Below are 27254 nucleotides of genomic sequence, written 5' to 3' on the forward strand. Positions count from 1 at the left end.
TTGTATAACAGAAACAAAGAAATAAAAAATGTTCACAAAAGTCAGTCATTTTTAGTTTGTTTGGCAAAAAATGAAACCCCCAGTGGTGAATTAATACCACCAAAAAAAAAAGCTTTATTTATGGGAAGAAAATTATAAAAAAATAGTTTGAGTACAGTGTTGTATGACTGTGTAATTGTCATTCAAAGTATGACAGTGCTGAAAGCTGAAAATTGTCCTGGGCAGGAGGGGGGGGGGGGAGTGCCCGGTATTGAAGTGGTTAATGTGCTTGGTTATTGCTTTGTTCCTCTGCATGCTGCATGTATATCGTATGTGCTGTAATTTAGTGTTATTATATGTTACAGCGCCTCACAATGGCCTGTGTGAGAATGCAGCCTGGTCTATTTTTTCAGCACATAAGGGGGATGCCTTGTTCTTGTGTAAGGAACACAATACTGTGTGATTGAGCCCTAATTATTAAACACTCAGAACGTGTTCATGTCATTAGAATAGCATGGCAGTCAGAGGACTTTTCTATGGAGACTTCCCAGGTGACTGCACACGTTTCTTCCTATAGAAATGTAATCCCTATAGGAGAATAGAGCACAGTCACCACACATCAGCACGACCTGGCCACACCCCCGCCCTCTCCTGATTGGGTGAACCCGCGGCATCCTGGAAGCTAGGGGGGAACTCAGAGCTCATGTACCTAAACACGGGGAGCGCTTTTCCTGTTACACCCTTCTTGTGTGTTTCCAATTTGATTCCGGGCACGTGTTTCCGTTCGCAAATCCTGTGTGATAGGAATGGGGAAGAAAAAAGCAGCATGTGGTTTAGGAAGAGCCCTGATCCGAGACCAAACTCAGAGCCAGAGGGGGCAGCGGATGAAAGATTCCTGGGTAAGTGTTCCCTCTGACATGTGTGCCAGGCTGGGGAAGGGGGCTGATAGAACCTGACACCCCTTTATATGTAGGCTGCTTCATTCTCTGCGGGGTTGTCACCCTCTGATATGTGATGGCAGCTGATAACATTATGGCACCCAATTTTATCTCATCCTCTGTGGGGTTGTCACCCCCATATGTGTCTGGGGACTGGTACATCATAACGCACCTTTATATCTAGGCTGCCTCTTTCTCTGTGGGGTTGTCACCCCCTGATATGTATCATGACACCCCTTTTATAATTAGGGTGCCTCGTCCTCTGTGGGGTTGTCACCCCCTGATATGCTTCTGATGGAAGCAGACATAGCATGACGCCCCTTTTATATTGTGCCTCATCCTCTGTGAGGTTGTCACTCTCTGATATGCATCTGATGGGGTCAGTCATGTTCTATATGCTTATATCAGAGAGCGACAACCCCACAGAGGACACGGCACCTCAAATATAAAAGGGGTGTCATGTTCTATATTCTTCCATCAGATGCATATCAGAGAGTGACATCCCCACAGAGGATGAGGCACATTAAATATAAAAGGGTCGGCCATGTTTCATATGCTTACATTTAATGTGCCTCATCTTCTGTGTGGTTGTGTCTCTCTGATATGCATCTGATGGGAGCAGATAGAGCATGACACCCCTTTTATAATTAGGGTGCCTCGTCCTCTGTAGGGTTGTCACTCTCTGATATGCATCTGATGGGAGTACATAGGACATGACACCCCTTTTATAATTTGGGTGCCTCGTCCTCTGTAGGGTTGTTACTCTCTGATATGCATCTGATGGGAGTATATAGGATATGACACCTCTTTTATAATTGGGGTGCCTCGTCCTCTGTGGGGTTGTCACTCTCTGATATGCATCTGATGGGAGTATATAGGACATGACACCCCTTTTATAATTGGGGTGCCCTGTCCTCTGTAGGGTTGTCACTCTGATATGCATCTGATGGGAGTATATAGGACATGACACTGCTTTTATAATTAGGGTGCCTCATCCTCTGTAGGGTTGTCACTCTCTGATATGCATTTGATGGGAGTATATAGGATATGGCACCCCTTTTATATCTAGGCTCATCCTCTGTGGATCTTTTTTTTTACTAACTGATCCTCTTGTACAGGGATAGTCCCTATGTATGTATTGTTTCCCCAGACAGTCTTTTTGTGTTACTAATACCAAGCTACATTTTAAATGACTGCTTATTTACCACAGTCAATGTTTAAAAAAAAATTGTTGGTGCTTACACCCGATTCCTGTATGTATCAGACACCTGGTACTGAGGTTAGAGTGTGCATTTTGGGGGCCCCTCTTTCTCAGTGTGCTCCCTCTTCACTGCACCCAACACACAGACACATGGCTAAGGAGTTTTTTTTACTGGGGTGAAGGGACCTGAAAGATTAGTTCCCCCATCAGGTCTTTTGATTGACACGGTTAGGGATGAGCTCAGACATGTTTTGACACAAGTCCAAACCTGACAAAGTTTTCCCACCTGAAAGCTGTCAAAGCCGATCATAGCCGGCAGGAGCATGCCCCGCACATATGCAAGAGGCGTATATAGCTGCAGCTGTGGGGTGGGGAATACCTCCAACAGCTATTATTGGCTGTCAGCTTTTACATCTTCCTGGCTGGATCGCTCAGATTGGCTTGAACCCGTGTTTGAACATGACTAAGCTTATCCCTTTTATGGCAGTGGGCGGATGTACAGATGCTATTCAGTCCAATCGTGACTTTTAAATCCACCCACTACCAATCCAAAAGCAAGGCGTATCTGATGGGGAACTGGTTTCTTAGGCTTTGCCCACCCAACAGATGCTGTGGGGGACTAGTGCCCCATCAGGTCTGCCTTCCCTATGAGCTTCTTGTTCCACGTTTTAGGCATTTCCCTGAAAATAACCTAGGTTTAAATCAAAGTATTGTCTATTCTTTGCTTGCTTTTCTGAAGTGTGTGTTTTTTATATATAATGTATATTTTAAATATTCTGTAACATCATTTTATTGTAGTGGGGTGCAGCAAAATGCATCTCAACAAGACATGTCAACAAGCTCCAGGCCCATGCAAAGGGAAACTCTCCAGTGAGTTAGAATGTCACTATTTGACACACGCCTCTATCTGCGGAGATGCCTAGAACACTCTTTTTTAGGTTTTTAGAAAACGACAACAAATGCGAACAATGCTTTAAATCCTTAAAGCTGAATTCCAGGATTTCGGACACTTTGTGAAAAATGAAGGCACACTATGAGTTAAAGGGGTTGTAAAGGTAAAAAAACATTTCCTAAATAGCTTAATTTACCTTAGTGCAGTCCTCCTTCACTTACCTCATCCTTCCATTTTTGCTTTTAAATGTCCTTATTTCTTCTGTCACTTCCTGTTCTTCTGTCTGTAACTCCACACAGTAATGCAAGGCTTTCTCCCTGGTGTTGAGTGTTGTACTCGCCCCCTCCCTTGGACTACTGGAGAGTCAGGATGCCCACTAACACACAGCTCCTTTCTCTATCTGCAACGTGGAGAGCGTCCTGACTCTCCTCTAGTCCAAGGGAGAAAGCCTTGCATTACTGTGTGAAGTTACAGACAGAAGAACAGGAAGTGAGGATTTCTCAGAAGAAATAAGGACATTTAAAAGCAAAATGGAAGGATGAGGTGTAAGTGAAGGAGGACTGCACTAAGGTAAAGGAAGCTATTTAGGAAAAACATTTTTTACCTTTACAACCCCTTGAAGTCCAAGGAGCTGCATGATATCTCCTGAGCTTATCTCTATTATTTTTATCTGACACATTTATTGCTCTGCTGGGAATTACACTTTGAGACACTTGGGGCTATGAGAGAGGAGAAAGCCACACAGAGCAGCTGTGCCAACCCTCGCCCCTCTGTCCATTCAGAGAAGTCTTTGTATGTTGTGAATGAGCTAGAGGTGGGGAGGGCACAGCAGCTACAGCGACTCTCCTGTTCAAGATGCAGAGCTTAGTAGGATCAGCTTTGCCCTCTCGGATCTACAGCGATAGATGTCATCCAGGAGTACTATAAAGCTGTCGGATATAAACAGAGCTATGCCCAGAAGGTGTCATGCACCTCACTGGACTTGGTGTGCCTTCATTTCTTACAAAGAAGCTCAATTCCTGCTTTTCATAATTGACTAGCCATGCATGGCTACCATTAAGTAAATATTTTCATCACAACTGCTTTCCTCCTTGTATAAGTCAATGTGAATGCGCAAACAGCTTAAGCAGATCAGTAGCACATGCAAAGTAATTTAGAATGACCTCATAAAATCAGATATAACCTAGACAGTTGTGCAGAAGTATAGAATGGTATTTTATATTAATGCAGAGGCATTGTATGCTTGGGGATAATTCTTTATGTACTGTAATATGATGCATTTACAGGTCACACTTGCTGATCTTTCTAACCCACATTGTGTCCTTTTGTAGCTGCACACGAGTGAGCTGAACGATGGCTATGACTGGGGCAGGCTTAATCTGCAGTCAGTGACAGAACAAAGCTCTCTTGATGACTTTCTTGCCACAGCGGAGTTGGCAGGGACAGAATTTGTTGCAGGTGAGCAAAGCAGTTCTGACATTCTTTCCATTAATGTACTCTGATGTCCTTGTATAGCACAGAGTAAGGCTAGACCTATGCAAATTTAATTTAATAAGATTATACATAAAAACAGTATTTCTGAAGTGCTTAGATTCTTTTTTTTCCATACATACAACCCTTCAGTGAAATTTGCTTAAACTGATTTTGTCACCAAATAAATCAAAGATAAGACAATAATGTTGTTGTACATGCTTGGATTAGCTACCTGGTAGTGTGGATTGCAGCTTCATCCTGTTCCCCACCATGCATTCCTATTAGCCATTTGCTATGCTTGGCAGCCTCAGTGACCAGTAGGGACTTTCAGATTGCAGGAAGGAAAGAGTAAGCCCATTAGAATGGGCCAGAGACACCGCTACTACAGGTATAGTATGTGCCTGCAATTTATAGCTGACAGCAGGTGTGTGGGTTGTTGTTTTTTTGTTTTTTTTCTTTTCTTTTCGATGCAGGATCTGGAAACTAGTGATCGTTTTGATCTTCTGCCTGTTATAGTGTATACTTGAGATTCAGAAGATCAGTTTGAAGTTATGTGAGCTTTTGTTTTAATAAAAAAAACACTATAGGAATGGAGTTAAACCTTTCATCCATCTACCTATCCTCCGTTAATAGAGAGTTTTTCATTTGGAAAAGTTATGGTACGGCTTCTATGAATAGAGGATAGTGGGTAGAAAGGGAAGTCAATACTTTGTTATTGAGATCTACCAAAATTTCAGTGACTAAAACATATCGTCCTAAAATTGTGTTTTCGGCATTTTGTCTATAGAGAAAAAGGTGCCAAAAACGCACATGATTTTTCTGCAATTTTTCTGTGCTTATGCTTTTTTTTTCATGGGTCATGTAACTCAAAAACTGCATCAAAAACATAACATGGGTGAATTATTGTGTTGCTAGGTTTTTAATGCATTTACACGGGGAGGTGCGTTTTTGCCGATAATGGCCAACAATAAGTTCATAATCATTAAAATTTATGATATTAATTTAAGTCATATAAATAAAAAAAATTATATATAAACTGTCATTTTCGGTTTTGGCCGAGTACATTTTGAATTTTTTGGTTTTGACACCAAAATTTCCCTTCAGTGCGCCTCTACCTTGTTTATTGACCTGGAGCAAGCATGCATAGTAGGAGTTTTGACTTTGCAGACAAATTGTTTTGATTTGGTAACTCAAAGTATTAAAACAGCGGTAGCCAGTTAACGTGCAAAAGAAGGGCAGTAACTGAAGCTCCCACAGTTCTAAGCCTGGTACACACACACACACACAGTTTTTTTTTTTTTTTTTAGTTTAACATATCGCTGTAAACTAAAGCAATGCTAGTATTGTGATCTCCCCTGCTGTGCTATTGTGTTCTTAAAAGGGGGACGGCCCACCCACCAAAACACACTGATCAGCACGATCGCGGCGTGTCACTCCGACACCCCGCTCGTGATAAGTAGCCTCTGTCAGAGGCTTCTTACCTTGTAATCAGCTGTGACCAATCACAGCGTGAACCAGGAAGTGCCGGTAAACGGCATTCCTCGGTTCTCGCTGACAGGGAGAGCGGATCGGCTGCTCTCCCTGTCAGAGGGGGGGTCTGTGCTGATAATCAGCACATTGATTATCAGCACCGCCCCCTCAAATGTGCCAATCGCCTACCAATCAGTGCCCAGCAGTGCCACAATAATAAAGTTAGCAAGTGCCCACCACAGTGCCAATCAATAACACCTGTCAGTAACACGTCAGTGCTGCATATCAGTGCCATCTATTGGTGCCTATCGGTGCCGCCTCATCAGTGCCCATCAGTGAAGAGGGGAATTTTTTTTTTTTGACAAACTGAGAAACTTATTTAAAAAAAAAAGAAAAATTGGTACTTTTTTTAGTTTGTTTAGCAAAAAATAACCCCAGAGGTGATCAAATACCACCAAAAGAAAGCTCCATTTGTGGGAAGAAAATGATAGATGTAGTTTGGGTACAGTGTGGCATGACAGCGCAATTGTCATTTAAATTGCGACAGCGCTGAAAATTGTCCTAGGCAGGAAGGGGCGAAAGTGCATGGTATTGAAGTGGTTAATTATGCTTGGATGTTTGACTATTCTAGTATCTTGACAGTTTGTTAGATTTTGTGTACAAAGAAAATGTTAAAATGACTTGTTGCCTGTCATTCATACTTTTTCTCTATTTATTTTAATGGAGCTTATCCTTGCATTTCTTTTCCAGAGAAACTAAATATTAAATTTGTCCCAGCTGAAGCTAGAACTGGTCTGCTAACATCTGAAGAGTCTAAGAGAATCGATAAACTGCATGAAGAGTATAAACAATTTCTATGTATTCCAAGGAGGTAGGTATATGATCTGAATCATTGGTGTTTGTTTATACAACAGACAGATGCACTTAATTTTTGTTCAGACGTATAAAGTATTTTTTAGGTGTAAAGGTTTTTTTAGGGTTTGTACCATCCATATGTAGTTGGGATATGGAGACATTATAGTTGTGTAAGTATTAAGATTGATATTGACTATTGCTGTTTTGTATTTTACAATTTAAGGCCACGCTGGGATGAAAATACCAGCGCAGACGATCTACAGCTAGCAGAACGCGAGGACTTCTTGAAGTGGAGGCGCGAGCTCGCTACGTATGTAATTATATAAAGGGGCAGGTATTTGGCTGTAGTGATAATTCTGAAATAGAATCTCAGGTAAATCTTTAAATACATACAGTTAGGTCCATAAAGATTTGGAATTGTAGAAAGAAATTTTTGGACAGCCGCACTCTGGAAAAACCTTCTCGGTTGCCTTTTATTGGTGAAAGTATTCAAACACCAGCTATGAGAAAGCGCTGATTGATGGTGTGAAACGTCAGCTGTATGCCCCTGTCTTTGCTGTGATGTGTGGTGTTTGAATACTTTTACCAATAAAAAGCAACCGAGAAGGTTTTTCCAGAGTGCGGCTGTCCAAACATTTCTTTCTACAATTGCTTCGTGCATTGCCGGCACCTGGGTTTCTCTGAGAGGATACGGATTCATCCACATACCTTATTGGAGCGGTGACTATCATTTCTCCATAAAGATTTGGACACAGGCGCAATTGTATTTTTTTTTTAAAGATATTTACCAAAACATATTCAAGCTATAGTTTTATAATGTATATTGGCTTAAAGTGCACTCTCTCAGGTTTAATTGTGAAGGTATGTACATCCAAATGTGAGGAAGGGTTTAGGAATTACAGCTCTTAAGAATAGCCATCCCCCTTTTTCAAAGGATCAAAAGTAATTGGACAGTTGAATCAAATGCTGTTTCATAGCCAGGTGTGGGCTTTTCTTTAATTTTCTTCATCAAATTAAGCCGGTGAAAGGTCTGGAGTTGATTCTAAGGCCCCATACAGACATAGATTTTCTGCAGATTTTTGTCTTCAGATTTACCAAAACCATATAATATGAGGTCAAACTTTCAGAGTTTCAATTTGTATTCAATTAGGCAGGCCCTTCTACAACATGGTTTTGGTAAATCTGAAGACAAAAATCTGCAGAAAATCGAATAGTGTGTATGAGGCTTTAGTTTGGTATTTGCATTTGGAATCTATTGCTGAGAACCGACATCATGCATTCAACAAAGCTGTCCATGCAAGTGAAACAGGCCATTGTAAGGCTTAAATAACTAAACAAATCCATTAGAGAGATAGCAACGTTGGGAGTGGCCAAATCAACAGTTTGGTACATTCAGAGGAAAGAACGCGATGGTTAGCTCAGCAACATAAAAGGCCTGGACATCCACGGAACACAACAGTGGTGGATGATCGCAGGATCCTCTCTGTGGTAAAGAAAAACCCATTCACAACATCCAGACAAGGGAAGGACACTCCAGGAGGTGGGTGTATCATTGTCAAAGTCTACATTCAAGAGAAGATTTCACGAGAGCAAATACAGAGGGTTCACCATAAGATGCAAACCATTCATAAGCCTGCAGAATAGCAAAGCCCCCAATGAATCATGGTATGTTGAAGCTGTTTTGTGTAGTTTTCCAATTCAATCCAATGCTGCATCTGTCTCCCACCGTCTCTGCACTGAGAACCGAGCGATTTGAACATCGTCGATGGCTCGGTTCTCGCAGATCCCTGAGCAGAGAGCTTCTGCCTGTCAGTCAGCAGCTCACTACTCTGCCCCCCACCAACACTCAATGGAGCGCTGAGCTGTGGAGGGGTGGGGAGCGGCCGTCTCAGGCTCTCAGCGGCTCGCTGAGATGGGCATCAGTCCAGGCACCTGGCGGATCCAGACTTTATTGTCGTGATGCCTGGACTGATTCCAGTGATGTCAGCAGAGAGCAGACCGCTCTCTGCTGAAAATGGTTTACAGAAGTGCAAAACGAATTGCACTCCTGTAACCCATAGGAGAAGCCCAGCCAAACGAGCTCAGGCTGGACTTCTCCTTTTAAAGCTGAAAGTCTACACTTCAAATTCATTCATTTGGATTGTTTTGTTTTAATTTTATTCTGGTGGCATACAGAGCCAAAAGTATGAAAATTTGTGCCTGTTTCAAAATATATATATATTAGTGCTGTGCGTTAAACGCGATATTAACGGCGTTAACGCAAACCCATGTTAACGCCGTCAATTTTTTTTATTGCGCGATTAACGCTCGGGGTGGACGTGCAGAGTGTGCAGCGGCGCGGCTTACCTTCTCGCTGGATTCACAGGCAAGTTACTCACCTTGTCCCTGGATCCAGCGATGCCACCCCGCTGTGTGATCGAGCGGGTCCTCCTCGCTCGATTCACAGTGTCTGTGTGCCGCCGATCTCCGTTCCCTGCGATGTTACGACGCACGGGAGCGGAGAACGGCGCCAAATTCAAAAAAGTAAACAAACACAATACACACAGTATACTGTAATCTTATAGATTACAGTACTGTATGTAAAAAAATACACACCCCCCTTGTCCCTAGTGGTCTGCCCAGTGCCCTACATGTACTTTTATATAATAAAAACTATTCTTTCTCCCTGAAAACTGTAGATTGTCCAAAAGTGTCCCTTTATGTCAAAAATGGTTTTAGATCAGCTAGAAAACAGCGATCAAAATGTATGACGAATTAATCGTGAGTTAACTATGACATTAATGCGATTAATCGCGATTAAAAAATGTAATCGTTTGACAGCACTAATATATATTAGACCTAACTGTATGTGAACTGTTTTACCTGCAAAAAAAGATTTATAATTCTTTCCATCCAGTTTTCTGATTCAAACCCTTGCATAGCCAGGAAGGTGCACTAATGTAACTTTTTGTTGTCGCCTGCCTTGTGAATGGACTGTAAAAACAGCAGCATGAGATGTTTTCCCTGTGCTCTTTTCTTGTCTAAGCAGCGCCCTGTGCCTGAAAACATGTTGGCTTTGAAACGTTCTATAATAGAACAGATTTATAAATCTTCCAGTCTAATTGATGAGATCAATCTTCTAGCCATTATACTAGCGGCTATTAGAAATCCACATAATGATTTTAATGGATACATGCATGGACTTAAGGATGCGAGTTTTACTTTTTTTATGCTTTTTTTTTTTTTTTTTTACTGTTAGACTTGAAGAAGAGAAGAAGTTAATTCTCACACCATTTGAACGCAATCTAGACTTCTGGCGTCAGCTCTGGAGAGTTATTGAAAGGAGGTAATGTTAGTCTGAAATAAAAGTGCTTGATATCATGTTCTTGTAGAAGGAGGAAAAGTATATTTTCTTTGCTAACGATTCAAAGGACTACCTGTCAATTATGAACTATCCAGCTTATGAACAACTTGCTGGTATGTGATTGGTGAACAAAAACTCCAGTTTTTGCCTTTTCTTAATATAAAGATGAAGAATCCAGGTTGTCAATCACAACCATATTCTTTCTGTCAGTCGTGTCGAAGCTCTCTGCGTATCCCAGGGGATGTGGTTCGAGATAAAATTTCAGCTGAAAGTGACACTTGACTCCCCTCCAGTGATTTTTTTATTTTGTTTCCCCTTTCCTACTGGCCCTAGATTTTTTGCTAGGGTGCGTGGCGATACTTTACTTTGTGGCGAGTAGTTGTCATATATATATATATTTTTTTTTTAACGTATACTACCGTTGCGTTCATTTTGTGTCCAGGGGCTGAGGGCTTTAAAAATGTTTTATTTTTTTTTAGGTATTAAGCTTTAATAGAGGGATGATAAACCTCCTGTGTGATAGCCTGGTTTAGGTGCCAGGTTCTCTTTAAGGGGACCTCAGGAGTTCATTAGACCGCCTAATATTATCCCTGAGCTCTGCTGAAGCCAGTTGAGCACAGACTTTGCTTGATCGGTGTGACGGAACACTGCCACCCTGCCTGGTTGCTACTGTAAAACAGTGCTTCTTGCTCTCCAAATCCTTCTAGTAGACCTATTACCAGCATCGTACATAGACAAGACTTTGAGGTAAAACCAAGGGAGTGACTCTTTATTGAACAGAAATACAGGTTTTTATACACTTCAAAAGTAGGGTAGTCACCACAATAAAACCAAATGATACACAATACATCACACAATGGTTTGATAACTAGGTAAAGTTGATGCAAGGCTAATCCCTTCATGTATGAACCTTCAAGAGGATTGGCCAACAGACTGAAACAATAGGTGACTCGAATAACTTGGCAATGGGAATTCACACATGGACAATGCTTTGCTTAATCAGGGATCCCAGACTGTCCTACAACAGTCTGAGACGAAACTTATACAATGGGGTTTATTTGCTAAAGCTGGAGAGTGCAAAATCGGTCTCACTTCTGCATAGAAACCAATCAGCTTCCAGGTTTTACTGCCAGAGCTTTATTGAACAAACTGAGGTTTAGAAGCTGATTGGTTTCTCTGCAGTAGTGAGACCCCAATGTTCCAGCAGTCTGAAAAAGTGGAATTCATTTATCTTCATAGATTTCTTGAGGGCTATTGTTGATAAATATTTCTGTCCCAAATGGATCAGCTTCTCCCACCCAGTCTGCAGGAGGGCCACCATATTCCCTCTGACTATTCACCTGTATAAGATTAACATTACACCTTTCCATCCACTCCAGAAGGGAAGCTTTATTGTCCTTATTCAGAGAATAAATCCAAGCCTCGCATTCATCATATTGTTGTTCGTCATTACAGGATGATCTGCTCTCTCCATGGAATCAGAGGCTCAACTGAGCTCTTTACCGTGCTCTGGCTGGGAGAAGCAGTGGGCTATGGGCCATAATCAGTGGGTTGGAGGCAAGCCCCTGTCCCAGTTGGATCTGACACAATCTGCTTTTTCTCCAGCCAGAGCGCTCGGGGGGGGGGGGGGGGTGTTTAGTGTAAAATTGATCACTATATACCCTCCCAAATCACTTTTTACAAGAAGGCCAGCAGTTGGGGGGGGGGGGGGGGGGGTATAAACTTCTCGCTGCTAAATCCTTGGTAGTGAAAAGGTTAAAAATTCATTGTTCCCAAACCTCTTGTATGGCCAATGAATATGCAGTTGAAAGGAATTGCGGAGAAATTGTAAAGCTGAACTCCTGGATAAGCAAATGTCTAAATACAAGAAGCATGTGTATTGTTACTTTGAACCTTGGTGTGCTTTTAGTAATACTGTAGATCTGTGCAGTACTCTGGTGTGAAACTTTGCCTCTGCAGGAGCTTCCTGTAATAAACACCAGTCACCACTTCCCTTCTGTAGGGCAACTGGTCTAGTTTTCTGAAGGCAGCCTAGGTTGGGGGTGCACCACCGGTTAGGTCCCACTCACAGCTTCTCTCTGCACAAGCTGTATGCACAGCACACTGATGATGTTGCAGCTACTTTACAAATGAATATCTGGGTTTTCAAAGGCATTTGGTGTACACAAAGTTGATTTATATATTTTGTGACTATTGAGGAATATATTTAAATGTATTTGTGCTCAGAGTTCAGCTTTAATGTCAATTGGGCAAACTGTCTGTTAAGAAAGCTGCAGTGTTTGCTGAATAGCATTTTTTTGCCATATAGTTAATTTCACATGTTGCACTTTTATATTTTATTTTTATTTCTATATTTTGACCTGCTTTATTTATTAACCACTTAAGACCCGGACCATTATGCAGGTTAAGGCCCTTGCCCCTTTTTGCGATTCAGCACTGCGTCGCTTTAACTGACAAGAGCCCTCCCTTTTACTTACGGGATACCAGACTTTCCAGCAACAGGGACAAGCACACCAGCTCCAGCCGGTGGTCCTGATTGGATAGATTGATAGCAGCGCAGCTATTGGCTCCTGCTGCTGTCAATTCAATCATGCAGAGATGGGGGCAGGGCCAAGTCCTGCTATCTGTGTCAATGGGCGCAGCAGCAGGACACAGGAGAGTGCCCAAAGAAAAAGCGGCTCTCCAATGTGGCACTCAAAGAGAATCCAGGAGTGTCGCTGAGGGACCCCAGAAGTGGAGGGTGAGGGCCACTCTGCAAAACCAACTGCACAGAGGAGGCAAGTATGACATGTTTGTTCTTTAAAACAAACTATTACATATCCTTTAAGACGGCGTCGCAGGACCCAGTGTGTGACAGCAGCAGGACAGCACTGGATTTGCTGGGTGGGTATGTGAATTGTGCTTAAGACAATTCAGAAAAGATGAGGGGCAAAAAAAAATGTGGGAAGGGGGGGAAAGTTCCCTTTTACAGGGCTCTAGTCCCTATGACTTTTTCTTAAACGTGAGATTATTTTAAAATGTGTGCTGGTGCAAGTGTTCTTACTGGAAATTCGATCTGCTTTTTCTTTCTATAACAGTGATGTAGTGGTACAGATTGTGGATGCCCGAAACCCGCTGTTGTTTAGGTGCCAGGATTTGGTGAGTTAGTATCCTGGTTTGACATGCATCTTTCATTGCTTTCTGTTCACTGCAGGAACCTTACGTATTTATTTATTTCTTTTAAGCAGCTTGTTAGGCATGGATCCAGATGAGTGCTGTTACTTAAGCTTGTTTTCAATCATATGTAATTTTGAGTCTTCTACTAAAATGAAAGATTAGTTCATATTTGTTTTCAGTGTCCATCAGAATTTTGCAGAGTTTTTTTTCTTGGGTGCTCCTGTCTTAAGAGATCACTGGTATTGTTTCATTACCAAGCGTCTGAATAGAATGTCCATGTGATATTCTCCACTGTAATACAATTTTCTGTGCTTTGTTACAGAACAGAATACCTTCTCTGATTTTGCACTTGTCTAGTTGTGCAGGTCCAAAATTACAGCTATTAACATAGTTCTAGCAAATCTGAGTGTGTTCTTTAAAATGCTCAGAATGGTGGGTGGTGTTCCTTATCAAATGGAAGTTTTTGTATCAACAGTATTATAGCCTACAATTTTTCTGCGAGACACCTACAGATTTCTATGGTCGATCTCCACATACGCTCAAATCCATACTATCTACACCTCAGCAGTGTCCTAGGATAGGATATTTCTTTGTACAGTGAGGGCAAGGTATGAACCATGGTATAGGGCTTGAGGGAGTACACCCATTTGGATTGCTTTTGTGTCTGTCCCTACAGCTACACTAACCTTCACAAGGGGCACAGCAGGTCACCGTGTCAGATTGTATACTAAATTCTTTTAAATTTTTTCAGGAGCATTATGTGAAAGAAATAAGTCCTCATAAAGAAAATATCATCCTTATAAACAAGGCGGACCTGTTAACAACTGAGCAGCGTCAAGCCTGGGCAACATATTTTGAGAAGGAAGGAATTAAGGTTGTCTTCTGGTCAGCCTTGGTAGAAGCACAGAGACTTGCTGAAGTTGTCATGGTATGCTATTTGATTTTTTTTTTTTTTTTTTACATGTATGTTGCCTATTGCTTCTACAACTTATTTTCAACTCTTGTGACATGATTTTAGCTTAGCCTATTGCCTGTCACAGGACACATTTTTATCTTGTGCTGCAGGGTTTGACCGGTGGCACTGTCTGTCATACTTGCCCATTTGAGTTCAACCAGCTCACAGTTGCAGTGCATTTGTTTTTTGTTCACCGCAAAAATCCCCCTTGTTGTTCCTGTATCGGTTGGCAGTTGTAATACATTGTATTTGTGCTTGTTGCTAACATTCTGTATGCGCTTTAGCAGGGTGCTGAGCCAGAAGATGTGATGCAGGATGATGTTTCAGATGATGAAGACAGTGAGGATGAGGAAGACCGTGAGGATGAAGAAAAGTTAAGTGACACAGAAGCCCAAACTGGAGATTCTAGTCAGTACAGCTCAGATGATGAGTATGAGGACTGTGAAGATGATGAAGGCTGGCAGACCTGCTCTGAAGATGCAGAGGGGGAAAATGAAAGGATCTTACCAGACCCAGAGCCTAGAAGTACTGAACCAACAGAGGTCCATAACTATAGTCACTTAGTGCAAAGTGATGAACTGATGGAGATCTTCAAATCTATACACACAGGCAATAGGGTTAAAAAGGAACAGGTCACTATAGGACTGGTGAGCGATCTTCTTTTTTGTTTTTTATGAATTTTTTCGTGTGTGTGTGTGTGTGTGTGTGTGTGTATATATGTATATGTGTATATATATATATATATATATATATATAATGTATATATTTTTTTTTTTTTACACACAGTAATGTAAGCAGTACTATATTGTGATTGATGATCGGACTGGTGGTCAACATGAAGACAATTCAATGTGTTTTGTTTCAGAATATTAGTTTGGTGTGTGTATATAAAAAAATATTCAGTCTTTTTTTTCCTCTTTGACCATTTGACTTTTGCTGTGCTTTTACATATTCATGAAGTATCTTTTATTTGTAACAAAGAGTCAAAAACAAACTTTATGTCTTACTATTTTAATGGTCCTTTCACATGACCCTTCTGTCTGTTCATTACACAGGGTTCATTTCTGCATTGGTTGTTAGGAGTCGGCATCCTAACAACTATGGATCCTCCCTGCTATCGGAGGGGAATTCCCATCTAACAGCAGAATGTAAACCAAAAGAACTAGAAAAAATAAATTGCATAGGGGGTCCCTTATGGCGTGGGTTTCCCCCAAAAATCCTTACCAGACCCTTTATCTAAGCATGCAGGGAAGGGTACGATAGCGCCACGCCCCCCCCCCCCCCCCCCCCCCACCACCTGAACCATGGGGAGGTGCTTTGCCAGGGGAGATTTAACAAGAGGGGCCCCCAGTGTGTTTTTTTTTTTTTTTTTTTTTTTTTATCCAGTGTGGGATAATGCCAGTACATAGTTCACAAGCCCTTAACGACAAAATCCTAAGATTATTTACATAAAGATGATCTTTCACAAATGTGTCTTTTAAGGGCTCTTTTCTACAGCATGTGTTCAAAAATGAATGCATTTTGACACATTTTAAACGCAGAGCCCATATATGCTCAGATTTGCATTTTTTTTTTTATTAGTATGCATTTTTGTATGCCTTTGCACACCTTAAAGTGGTGGTTCACCTGAATTTTTTTTTAAAAGCCAGCAGCTACAAATACGGCAGCTGCTGACTTTGAAAAAATGGACACTTACCTGTCCAGGTCGACCGATGCGGAGGGGCAGGACTCCCGTGGGAGTCTATACCAGAAAGTGGTGCAAATACCTGTTTTATACAGGTATCTGCACCCCCTCCCCTCCTATAAGGTGTCAAATGTAACACCGGAGAGGGGGAGGGTTCCGAAAAGCGGAGGTACACTTTTGGGTGACCCTCCGCTTTTAAGTTTCCTGTTTTGTCACTTACTCATAAACTTTTAAAATTTATGTAGAAAGCATGTACCATACAGAGTAATATATGCATATACAATTCTATATTTGCATGCTTTAATAGAAAACAACTTAAAATTAATGTGTTCATTCCCCGACTTAGTTAGGGTAGGCGGTACACTTTGGTGGGGGTGGGTCAGCCACGCCCTGTGACCTTTGACCTCTGGGAACCCGCCTTTTGACCTTTGGGGGAGGTCCCTGTTCCAATTCCTGAGTCCTAGCCATATTCTTCAATTGGAAACCCTAACCCCCTGACCCTACCACTGAGTGAATTTTGGCCAGTTCATAAGAAACCAGATGCAATTTGATTAGTGTATGGCCGACTTTAGAGGCAGCCAGTGAAGTCAAACTATTTATGGGACAGTGAAATAATATTTTTTTTTCCTGCTAGGTGGGTTATCCCAATGTTGGCAAGAGTTCAACCATTAACACAATCCTGGGGAACAAAAAAGTTTCTGTTTCGGCAACTCCAGGACATACAAAGCACTTTCAGGTATTTGATGTGAATTCCTTTTTTAAATGACAATTCTGTAACAAAACATTCATAAGAAAAAAATACACTTTAAACCTTGTGGAACCGCATTAAATGGGGGAAATATCTTATAATGGTGGGTTATTCTGCCTGAGAGTATATATTGTGTTTATAAGTCCCAGGGATTTAGGAAGGAACCCATCTGTATGTTGCCAAACGCTATACAGAATTGCTTTGCATGGCGAGTCTTGTCTTTCTCACCATAACCTTTCCTATCATAGCAACTTTAGCAAAAAATACTTTTAAAGTGACCCAGGCGCAAACCTGGTCAACTGAAGCTCCATGGATGTGAATGGTAACTAATCAGCTTCTAGCTTTATATTTTGAAGCAACTGAACAGGCTGAAGCTGGAAGGCGATTGGTTTCTATGCATGGCTACTGCAGATTCTGTCTGCTCTAGTTTTAGTAAAACGATTGGATGATCCACAGATGGAAGCTGTTGACGTATTGGCCAAGAATAACTTTTCTAGCAAAATTGCATTTAATTCAAACCCCTTTTGTTCCTGACCTTCAGTACTGGTTAATGTGCCTTGTTCAACTCTCGATCGCTAGATCTACTGATCCTTTTTGTATGTATGTAACCTTTTTAGGGTGTTTTTTTTCCCCCCGTTTTCTTGATATGGTCAGTTTTTCATTGGCTTTAACCCTCGCTTCCCCTTCAGTTAATCACTTGCTTTTGTAGGACATGCTTAGTCTATATTTTGTCTTATTTCTGTTACTTTATATAATGTTTTGATGCAGATATTTAAGAGAACTTGAGGCCCTGTTCACACCTGAGCGTTTTAGAGCTATAAGCAGAAAAGGTCTCAACAAGCTAAATCGCATTTATTTAAATGGCCCCTATTCACATCTGAACATTCTGTTGCCTGAAGCAAAACACCTGTTGCTCAAAAAATACATGAGCTTATTTTTGGAAGATTACAAGTGTTTTTGGCCCCATAGGCTTCAATTGAAACGCCTGATTTGAGCTTAAAAGGGCTCAAATAGCAGCTCTCCACCCCTAATTCCCTCTCCTAGTGCTTTCTATTAGCTAAACAAAAACTTCTGAAGCTGTAAAATGTTTGTAAAAATGCTTTTAAAAAAAAAAAAAAATGCCCAAAAAATGCCAGTAAATTGCTGCGCTCAGGTGTGAATGGAGCCTTGGATAGACATTAATCATAAATAGTAGAAGTAGGCAAACTTCAGTCTTCCATCATGTCTCTGGGAGCCATGCTTGTGGCTGTCAGTCTTGCAATGCCTCATGGTTCTTGTAGTTCCACAACAGTTGGAGGACCAAAGTTTGCCTACCCCTGAAATGCAGTATTGCTTGCAAAGATGTGTGTGTAAATGAATGTCACTTTCTTCTGTTGTAGACACTGTATGTGGAGCCTGGCCTCTGCCTTTGTGATTGCCCAGGTCTTGTAATGCCATCCTTTGTCTCCACCAAAGCAGAGATGATATGTAGTGGTATTCTGCCAATTGACCAAATGCGAGACCACGTCCCACCAATCTCTCTCATATCCTTTAACGAACAATTCACAGCAATACTAAACTGACATTTGATTTTTTTTTTTTTTTTAATGTCCAAACTATTTTTACTTTTTTTTTATTATTATTATTATTATTATTATTATTAAAAATATCTATCTATAATATCTACCTTGTCAGTAAGGGAGTTTACAATTGTGTTTATATTTTGTATCCCTGTTCTTTTTATTTAAGCAATCTGTAGTTCCGCCATGTTACTAAGTTTATTACAGCAGTCATCAGGTCACGGTGTATGTGGATATGGCTGTCCAGTGCCTCATTAATCGTGACCTTGCATCAGACCTCTTCATAACAGGCACAGCTGTCTATTACATTCACTTTTGAGATGTGGGTGAGTTAAAGTGCTGATCACATAAGCTTGTTCATCCTGCAGCACCACCATTACCATAGCAAAGTTTATTTCCCTCAGATGCACAGACATTATTTTCGGGGTCCGTTCAAAGCTAGATGGACTGGTGTGTTACATTAACATGCGTTATGTTAATTCAGCTCCTTCAAATAAATGGGCTAGCAACGGACCAAAACTCAGGAAAACACTGACATGCAACATTTTTTTTGCAATACAACATATGGTAGTGTTTTAACGGTGTGCTGTAATGTATGTACATTCGCTTGGTCTATTAGGTGGCCATTATAAACCAATGGCACTGACTGAATTTGTATTGGTAAATCCTCTTTATCTCAATAAAAAAAAAATGTAAATGTCACTTACAAATTGTGTGCAGAAACTTGTAAATGTTTCCCTCTAGCCACCGGGGACATCCCCCAAGTTTGTGTCTCTGACTTGTGACAGGTGGAAAAGCAAGAGCTTAAATGTGCACAAGAGCCATATCTGTCATAGTGGTGTTACAATCTGTTTCATATTCCCTCTTTATATAGATCAGCAGTCTTAATTAAAAAGACTGATTAATTGGTAGAGTAGTGCTATTTTTGTAGGTAGTCTGGTAGAAGTTTACCACTGCAAAGGGTATACCCACCTGGTGCCTTGTAGCGAAATCATGAAAGGAGCACTTTACTTTACGGCCCCCTTCACACTGAGTGGATCCGTTTGACAGACTCCGCTTGCTTAGCGTGGATTGATCTGCTAAGCAGGCGGATGACGGGTCTGTCTCTGCTCACTGTGCTGAGAGTCCCGCTCTCATCTATGGGAAGAGTGGATGAAAACGCCTGTCCATTTTCATCCGATCCTCCTGACAGATGGAAAAATAGGACCACCATTTGGTGGACCGGATCGGATAGCAGTGGGTGTCGGACACGTCACCGCTAACATCCACTGCCCCATAGCGGTGAATGGAGCGTCCAATCAGGTCTGCCTGAAAAACTTGCAGGCAGACCTGATTGGACAGCTCATGTGAAAGAGCCCCTACACTAAAAAATACACATTGCAGTTGGGGTGTGTTAGTGTCGTTTAGGTTAATAAAGGAATATGCATTAAATGGCATTTTTGGTTTGTGGTGCTCAGATGAAGTATAGTTCCACTTTAAGAGTTGATCAGGGAAAAATAGATGGTGTGAAGCTCACCTAAATGCAGCAGCTCCTAAGCTCTGTACATTGACACATAGGCTTATTTTAGGAGCTCTGGCAAACAAACGCCCAAAAGCTCCTAATTTGAAGTTTAGGAGTTGCTAGTGTAAATGAAGGCTTAATGATCCAAAATGCTCAACAAACACAATCCCATGCTTTTAATTTGTGCCTGTTTAGGAATGAGAAATAAGGTGTCTGAAGCTCAAAAGGGTAAATAAGCTACCTTTTGAAGCAGAATCTAACATTTTTAGCCCCATAAACTTCCAATGGAGTATATGGAAAATTAGTTTTTTTAAGCCTATATAACAATTTCCGCCTGTTCCTAGTAACTAGCTTTCCATTGGCTAAAGCAAAAATGCTCCAACCTGAATGTCTGAAAAAACTGTTCCAAATTTGCCTGTAAATATTCATGCGTGAATGTAGAGTTTTGTTGTGATGCTTGAGAATAAATTGCTTCACGTATAATAATAGTAATATCATACAGGATTTATATAGCGCCGACAGTTTACGCAACGCTTTACAATATAAGATATATGCAGCTAGAGAGGTCAGGGATGGTTTGTTTTAAATCTTTTTGCTACTTAAATATGTGAATACTTTACAGTCCATAGTCTGGACACCGGTGCACTTTATTTTGACAGCCTTGGCCCATCTCCTGTAAGAGACTTTGTTTCTAATATGGCTTTTTTAGGGAAACTCATTATTGTGGATTTCAATTTATGGCCGTCATTAAAGACTATTATATTTTTCATTGTATTTCTTCAAGGTACTCCATTTTTAGTAATCATAAAATATGGTAATCATTATATAACATTATACAGTGGATATAAAAAGTTTACACACTCCTGTTAAAATGTCAGGTTTCTGTGATGTAAAAAAAGAGAGACAAAACAAAATCATTTTTGGAACTTTTCCCACCTTTTAATGTGATCTATTAACTGTACAACTGAATTGAAAAACAAACTGAAATCTTTTGAGGAGAGTAAAAATAAACTCAAATATTGTGGTAGCAAAGGTGTGCAAACCCTTTTTATAACTGGGGATGTCGCTGTGTTCAGAATTAAGCAATTGCATTCAAACTCATGTTAAATAGTAGTCGGTACACACCATCATTTAAAGTGCCTCCCACTTCAGCTGTTCTAGTAGGTCTTTCCTGATATTTTCTTAGTTCAGGGCTTGACAAAATCCGTGCGCCAGGTCAATTGCCAGGTCAATTACCAGCCGTCGCGGGCCCGCGCGATCGCGAGGTGGGGGCGCACCAGGCCCACGACGGCCGGTAATTGAGGCCGCGGCCTTGTGAAGTCCCAAGCTTCCTTCTGTGACCTGGCGCCATCTGGTGGTGGCCGTTGGCATTACAAGTAAAACGGCAGTTCTAATGTGTAATTTTTCACTGTTTTCACTGCCATCTCCTTCCCTCTTATTAGAACCCCCAAACATTTTATATATTTTTTTTATTGTAACACCCTAGAGAATAAAATGGCGATCGTTGCAATACTTTGTCACGCCGTATTTGTGCGGCGGTCTTACAAGCGCACTTTTTTTTTTGGGAAAAAATATTTTTTTTTTTATTAAATAAGACCACAGTAAAGTTATCCCAATTTTTTTTTTTTATATTGTGAAAGATAATGTTACGCCAAGTAAATTGATACCCAACATGTCACGCTTCAAAATTGCGTCCGCTCGTGGAATGCCGACAAACTTTTTACCCTTTTAAATTCTCCATAGGCGACGTTTAAAAAATTCTACAGGATGCATGTTTTGAGTTACAGAGGAGGACAAGAGCTAGAATTATTGCTCTCACTCGAACGATCGCGGCGATATCTCACATGTGTGGTTTACATATGCGGGCGCTCCTAACTTTTTTAGCTGGCTCCTAGATTCCAAGCGAATTTGTCAAACCCTGTCTTAGTTGCATTCCTACAGCAAATGCCATGGTCCGCAGAGAGCATCAGAGGTATCGGTCAGGAGAAGGGTACAAAAGAATTTTCAAGGCATTAGATATACCATGGAACACAGTAAAGACAGTCATCATCAAGTGGAGAAAATATGGCACAACAGTGATATTACCAAAAAACGGGATGGCCCTCCAAAATTGATGAGAAGAAAACGGGTCAGGCAGACTGCCAAGAGGCCTACAGCAACATTAAAGGTGCTGCAGGAATATCTAGCAATGTATGTGACAACAATCTCCCGTATTCTTCATTTGTCTGGACTATGGGGTAGAGTGGGAAGACTGAAGCCTTTTCTTACCAAGAAAAACATCCAAGTCTGGCTTGATTTTGCAAAAACACATCTGAAGTTTCCCAAAAGCATGTGGGAAAATGTGTTATGGTCTGATGAAACCAAGGTTGAACTTTTTGGCCATAATTCCAAAAGATATGTTTGGTGCAAAAACACTGCACATTACCAAAAGAACACCATACCCACAGTGAAGCATGGTGGTGGCAACATCATGCTTTGGGGCTGTTTTTTCTTCAACTGGAACAGGAGTCAAGGTAGAGGGAATTATAAACAGTTCCAAATACCAGTCAATATTGGCACAAAACCTTCAGGCTTCTGCTAGAAAGCTTAACACGAAGAGCAACTTCATCTCTCAGCATGACAATGACCCAAAACATACATCCAAATCAACAAAGGAATGGCTTCACCAGAAGAAGACTGAAGTTTTGGCATGGCCCAGACCTGAATTCAATTGAAAATCTGTGGGGTGATCTGAAGGGGGCTGTGTACAGGAGATGCCCTCGCAATGACAGATTTGGAGTGTTTTGTCAAGATGTGCCATGCTGATAGACTCATTCCCAAAAAGACTGATTGCTGTAATAAAATCAAAAGGTGCTTTAGCAAAGTTTTTTTTTAAATTTTAAGGATGTGCACACGTATGCAACATTATTATATATATATATATATATATATATATATATATAATTGTTACTTCCACCTAAAAGATTTCAGTTTGTTTAACTGAGTTATACAATTTATAGGTCACATTAAAGGTGGGAAAAAGTTCTGAAATGATTTATCATTTTTTTTTTTATTTATTTTTTTACTTTTACATTATAGAAACCTGGCATTTTACCTGGGGTGTATAGTCTTTTATATCCACTGTACCTTGGGTTATGTATTTGCATATGCTGTTTAGCTATGGCTGCACCATAATTATTTTTAACTCTTCGTTGGTTTTGTTATACACTTCCTGTTTATTGAGGTCTAGTATTTCTTAACTAACATACATTGCACAGCGAATCCCACGCTACGTATTTGAGGCCATTTATGGGATCAATATTATCAGACCTAGGGAAGATGAAGATCAGGATCGTGCTCCATCCTCAGAAGAGCTGCTCTTTGCTTATGGCTGTAAGTTACAACTTTAGTTCAGCAGGCTGAGTTACTGTTTTTATAACGAGGGGATGCGTGCTGTAAGTAAAGCTCTTGCTTGCAAATGTTTCTTCAAGCTAAAATGTTTTTGAAAGTCTGTCCATAAATCTAGTGTTTTAGAGCTGACCATAATTTTCTGTAATGCCCCGTACACTTTATCGGATCTTCCGTCGGAAAAACCTTTTGGATGGTTTTTCCAACGGAATTCCGCTCAAGCTTGCCTCGCATACACACGGTCACAAGTTCTCTGAACTTTCAACCGCCAAGAACTCGGTGACGTACAACACTACGACGAGCCGAGAAAATGAAGTTCAATGCTTCCGAGCATGCGTCAAATTGTTTTCGAGCATGCGTCGGAATTGCCGCAGACGATCGGAAAAATTGAGAAATTCCCGACAGCAAAAGTCTGATGGGAGCATACACATGGTCGGAATTTACGTTCAAAAGCTCACATCAGACTTTTGCTGTCGGAAAATCCGATCGTGTGTATTTTCTAGAACAGATAATCTCATTCCCTGTAGCATCTCTTTATCCCCTGATAAATGGAAAGTCAAGGGGAGATTTTACTTCTATGGGGGCTATACTCTTCTAGCCGATAAAGTGTTTAGAATTAATAGAAGAATCTTTTGTATGTGAGATAAGGTAAAGAACCATCCAAAAGTCTGGCAAGCATTGGCTTTAAATACACATGGACATCAGAAGACTTGCCATTTCCTTATGCAGGCCATACGTGATTCATGTTCTCGTTGAACCAGTGGATTGAACGAAAGAAAATTGATTGATTTCCCCCAACCACACATTCAAGTAGATATGGGGGGGGGGGGCGGGGGAATCCCTCCCCCAGGCCTATTATATTCTAACAGTGGGGAGGCTTCCTCACTGTCGGAATACACTCATCAACACTGCTGGTGGCACTGATCAAGCAAAGATTTTCCAATAGGCTGGTTATACAGAAGTTGATCAAGAGATCTGTGCAACCAGCTTGCCCATAGATGGGTTGAAATTTGACAATCCCTGCTGAACTGGCCAAGTTTTGAACGATCTATGGTCGGCTTTACTTTCAATCTTCTCTTTTGTTTTAACAGGCACATTCCTCTTATTTGAGCATGTCTGCTTATGTAGCTACTTGATGATAGGCAAGCCTGAAGGATGTCTATTTTAATGTTCTTTCAAAAGAACCCACTCCTCTTTTTAAACCTTCTAGTGCAGATTTACTTCATGTAGATGGGCAGAACTGATAAATCTGATATATACTAGTAATGGAAATGTGTTCTTGCAGATATGAGGGGATTCATGACCGCGCACGGACAGCCGGATCAGCCAAGGTCTTCGCGATACATATTGAAGGACTATGTCAGTGTACGTTTCTCACGTTTTTATTAGAAGCCTTAAAATACAATTCAGGAACATAATATTTCTCTGGACCATTTTTAAACATTGTATTTTTATTTTAGGGCAAGCTTCTGTATTGTCACTCTCCTCCTGGGATAAATGCATGTGATTTCCAGCCTCAGCACACAGCGTATCAGGAAAGAAATATGGCATGTGATGGAGCCGAGACAGGAGCTCACAACAGCAAGAAAGTCAAACACATTGAAAACGTAGTAGACACAAACTTTTTCCATCAGGTATGGTTCATAAATCTCTATCTTCTCTTCACTTTTACAGAAATGTTTGGTTTTAGCATTTTAGATAGACGAGCGGAGCAGTTACAATGAAAATGGTTTAATTGCTGCACAGTGATAAACAAGTATTTAGTTATGACATAAAATGTGTGGTATACCTGGCTTCTTACAACCTGCATGCTTTTAGCATGAACGTTGGCTTGTATAACCCTGCATATAATGTTGGTAATTACACTCCCTACCTCCTTTCTTTTAATTTTAGGATAGTGCAGACCTTCTCTTGTCTATCACTGCAAAGAAATAAGTTGGCCAAAAAATGAATATATTTGATCTTAAAATATTTTTTGTAGCACAGCTGGAGCCCTGCACCAATTCCCTTTACTGTGGACCAATTGCAGATCCACATTACTAAAGCTCTGCAGCTTTGGTTAGCCCAAGGAATTTAAAAGCAAGCCTCAAAGGTGCCTTAAACCTAACTTTGTTGATCTCATGTTATAGCTTTGACATCCTGCATTCCTTCCTGCAATTTGCTGTGCCTCTATGACCAGAACAGGGGTGATCACTGAGAAGGTTCCCAGCAAACATGTACTGATAATTATGAAGGATTTTAATGCTAATCTTTTTGGCAAGTGCTGGATTCTGTACTTTGAGTCAGTGACTGGTAGCAACCATTGCAGCACGCTGCAGTAAAATGTGAACACCGGAGCTGCATGATTGTTCTGGGTCAGTGACTCAAAGTATTCAATATATTGGGTCAATATGGTGATCAATAAGAATTCTTACAAGGAGTGCTTGGCAATGGCATCCTGCCCATATCATTAAAGTAAAAGGTCATGAAATGGTCACTTTTCCTAAAATACAGTTTATGTATAGCTGAACGAAGAATGACCCTTTATGTCTAGAAGTCAGTTGATTGGCTAATATGAAAATGTTGGAAATCAGACTAATTGTTCATATTATCCTGTAGTGACTTCCCTTTTCTTTTTTTTTCATTTGCAGGCAAATGTCCGTGCTCTGACCAAAGGTGTGCAATGTGTGATGGGGTACAAGCCGGGCAGTGGCCCTATGCCATTAACTACAGCCAGCGCAGAAAGTATGTCAGGAAAGCCTTGGAAAAAGCATGGAAATAAAAACAAGAAGGAAAAAGTACGGCGGCTTAACAAGCACCTGGATGCTTGACCGTGTATAAAGGAACTCTGAATAACTCTGAACTCTACACTTTTAATTTTGCCAACCAAATTTGACTGATATTTTAAATATTTGAAAACAAATTTCAACTTGTGTATATACGCTATTCCTCTGTATGACCTATTTCTACAGCAATCGTGACCATGCTACCTTGTGGATAAATTATTCAACAGTTGTTTTGTCAGCAGTGACATAAAATTTCATATTTGGTCCTATTTTCTAGAAGAAACTAGTCCTTTAATTTTCCTTTTTTAATATTGCTGTTCATAAAAATATACAGGTAACACTTGATATATAGAGGGCTGGGGAAAAGATGGTTAATGCATCTGCTATAATACAACCCCAATTTCAAAAAAGTTGGGATGTTGTGTAAAATCTACATAAAAACAGAATGCAATGATTTGCAAATTTCATAAATCCATATTTTATTCACAGTAGAAAATGTATTAAATGTTTAAAGTGAGAAAACGTACACCATTTAGAAAAAAAACAATTTTTAAATTGATGGCAGCAACATGTCTCAAAGTTTGTACAGGGCCATGTTTACCCTGGTGTAGCATCCCCTCTTCTTTTAAACAATACTCAGTAAATGTCCAGGAACTATGGAGACTAGATGCCGGAGGTTTGGAAGAGGAATGTTCCAGTCTTGTCTGATATAGGATTCTAACTGCTCAACATTCCTGGGTGGTCTTTGTTGTGTTTTTTGTTTCAAGATGTAAACCAAATAAATCGGTTGGTAAAAAAAGGTCAGGACTGCAGGCAGGCCAGTTAAGCCCCCGGACTCTTTTACTTTGCAGCGATTCTGTTGAAATGGATGCAATATACAGTTTAGCATTGTCCTGCTGAAATATGCAAGGCCTTCCCTGAAATCCATTGTCTGGATGGGAGCATATGCTGCTTTAAAACCTGAATATATCGTTTCAGCATTGATGGTGCCTTTCCAGATGGGCAAGCTGCTTGTTCCATACAAACTAATGCACCCCTAAGCAACGAGAGATGCGTTTTTAACGGAGCGCTGCTAACAATCCAGAAGGTCCCTATCCTCTTTAGTCCGGAGGGTGCAGAGCCCGTGGTTGCCAAAAAGAATGTCAAATTTTCATTTGTCTGACTACAGAACCGTTTTCCACTTTGCAACAGACCATTTTAAAGAGCTTTGGCCTATAGACCGCAGCAGTTTTGGATATGGCTTACAAAGGTGTGTTTGCATCACCCATAACGGGTGTCCTACGCTTGTGGATGTTGCTGTATTATGTAAAAATATTTGTTTAGTTTTTTTTTTTACATTTTAGAATGG

At 40.7% G+C, this 27254-nt stretch overlaps 1 protein-coding gene across 2 annotated transcripts; it reads left to right on the top strand.

Annotated features, from left to right (window-relative positions):
• The first annotated feature begins 672 nt into the window (after window positions 1-672).
• On the top strand, window positions 673-26176 carry LSG1 (large 60S subunit nuclear export GTPase 1). Of its 2 annotated transcripts, none has more exons than XM_040349503.1 (14): window positions 673-878; window positions 4342-4468; window positions 6704-6824; window positions 7032-7118; window positions 10047-10133; window positions 13229-13289; window positions 14059-14235; window positions 14547-14909; window positions 16581-16682; window positions 18074-18217; window positions 23003-23126; window positions 24427-24506; window positions 24602-24775; window positions 25772-26176. In XM_040349503.1, the coding sequence occupies exons 1-14, from the start codon at window positions 786-788 to the stop codon at window positions 25949-25951; spliced, it is 1920 nt and encodes a 639-aa protein (XP_040205437.1). In that variant the 5' UTR covers window positions 673-785; the 3' UTR covers window positions 25952-26176. The 2 variants fall into 2 exon arrangements, with proteins under 2 accessions (XP_040205437.1, XP_040205438.1); XM_040349504.1 differs by having other exon boundaries at window positions 14550-14909.
• Window positions 26177-27254: the final 1078 nt, after the last annotated feature.

The sequence above is a fragment of the Rana temporaria genome, chromosome 4 (genome assembly GCF_905171775.1).
Source record: "Rana temporaria chromosome 4, aRanTem1.1, whole genome shotgun sequence".
Taxonomy (NCBI): domain Eukaryota; kingdom Metazoa; phylum Chordata; class Amphibia; order Anura; family Ranidae; genus Rana; species Rana temporaria.

Coding starts and splice junctions, on each gene's coding strand:
- LSG1 (XM_040349503.1), top strand. CDS start 786: ATGGGGAAGAAAAAAGCAGCATGTGGTTTAGGAAGAGCCCTGATCCGA. Junction 14,910..16,580: donor AACAGGTCACTATAGGACTG/GTGAGCGATCTT, acceptor TTTTCCTGCTAG/GTGGGTTATCCCAATGTTGG. Junction 24,507..24,601: donor TATTGAAGGACTATGTCAGT/GTACGTTTCTCA, acceptor TTTTTATTTTAG/GGCAAGCTTCTGTATTGTCA.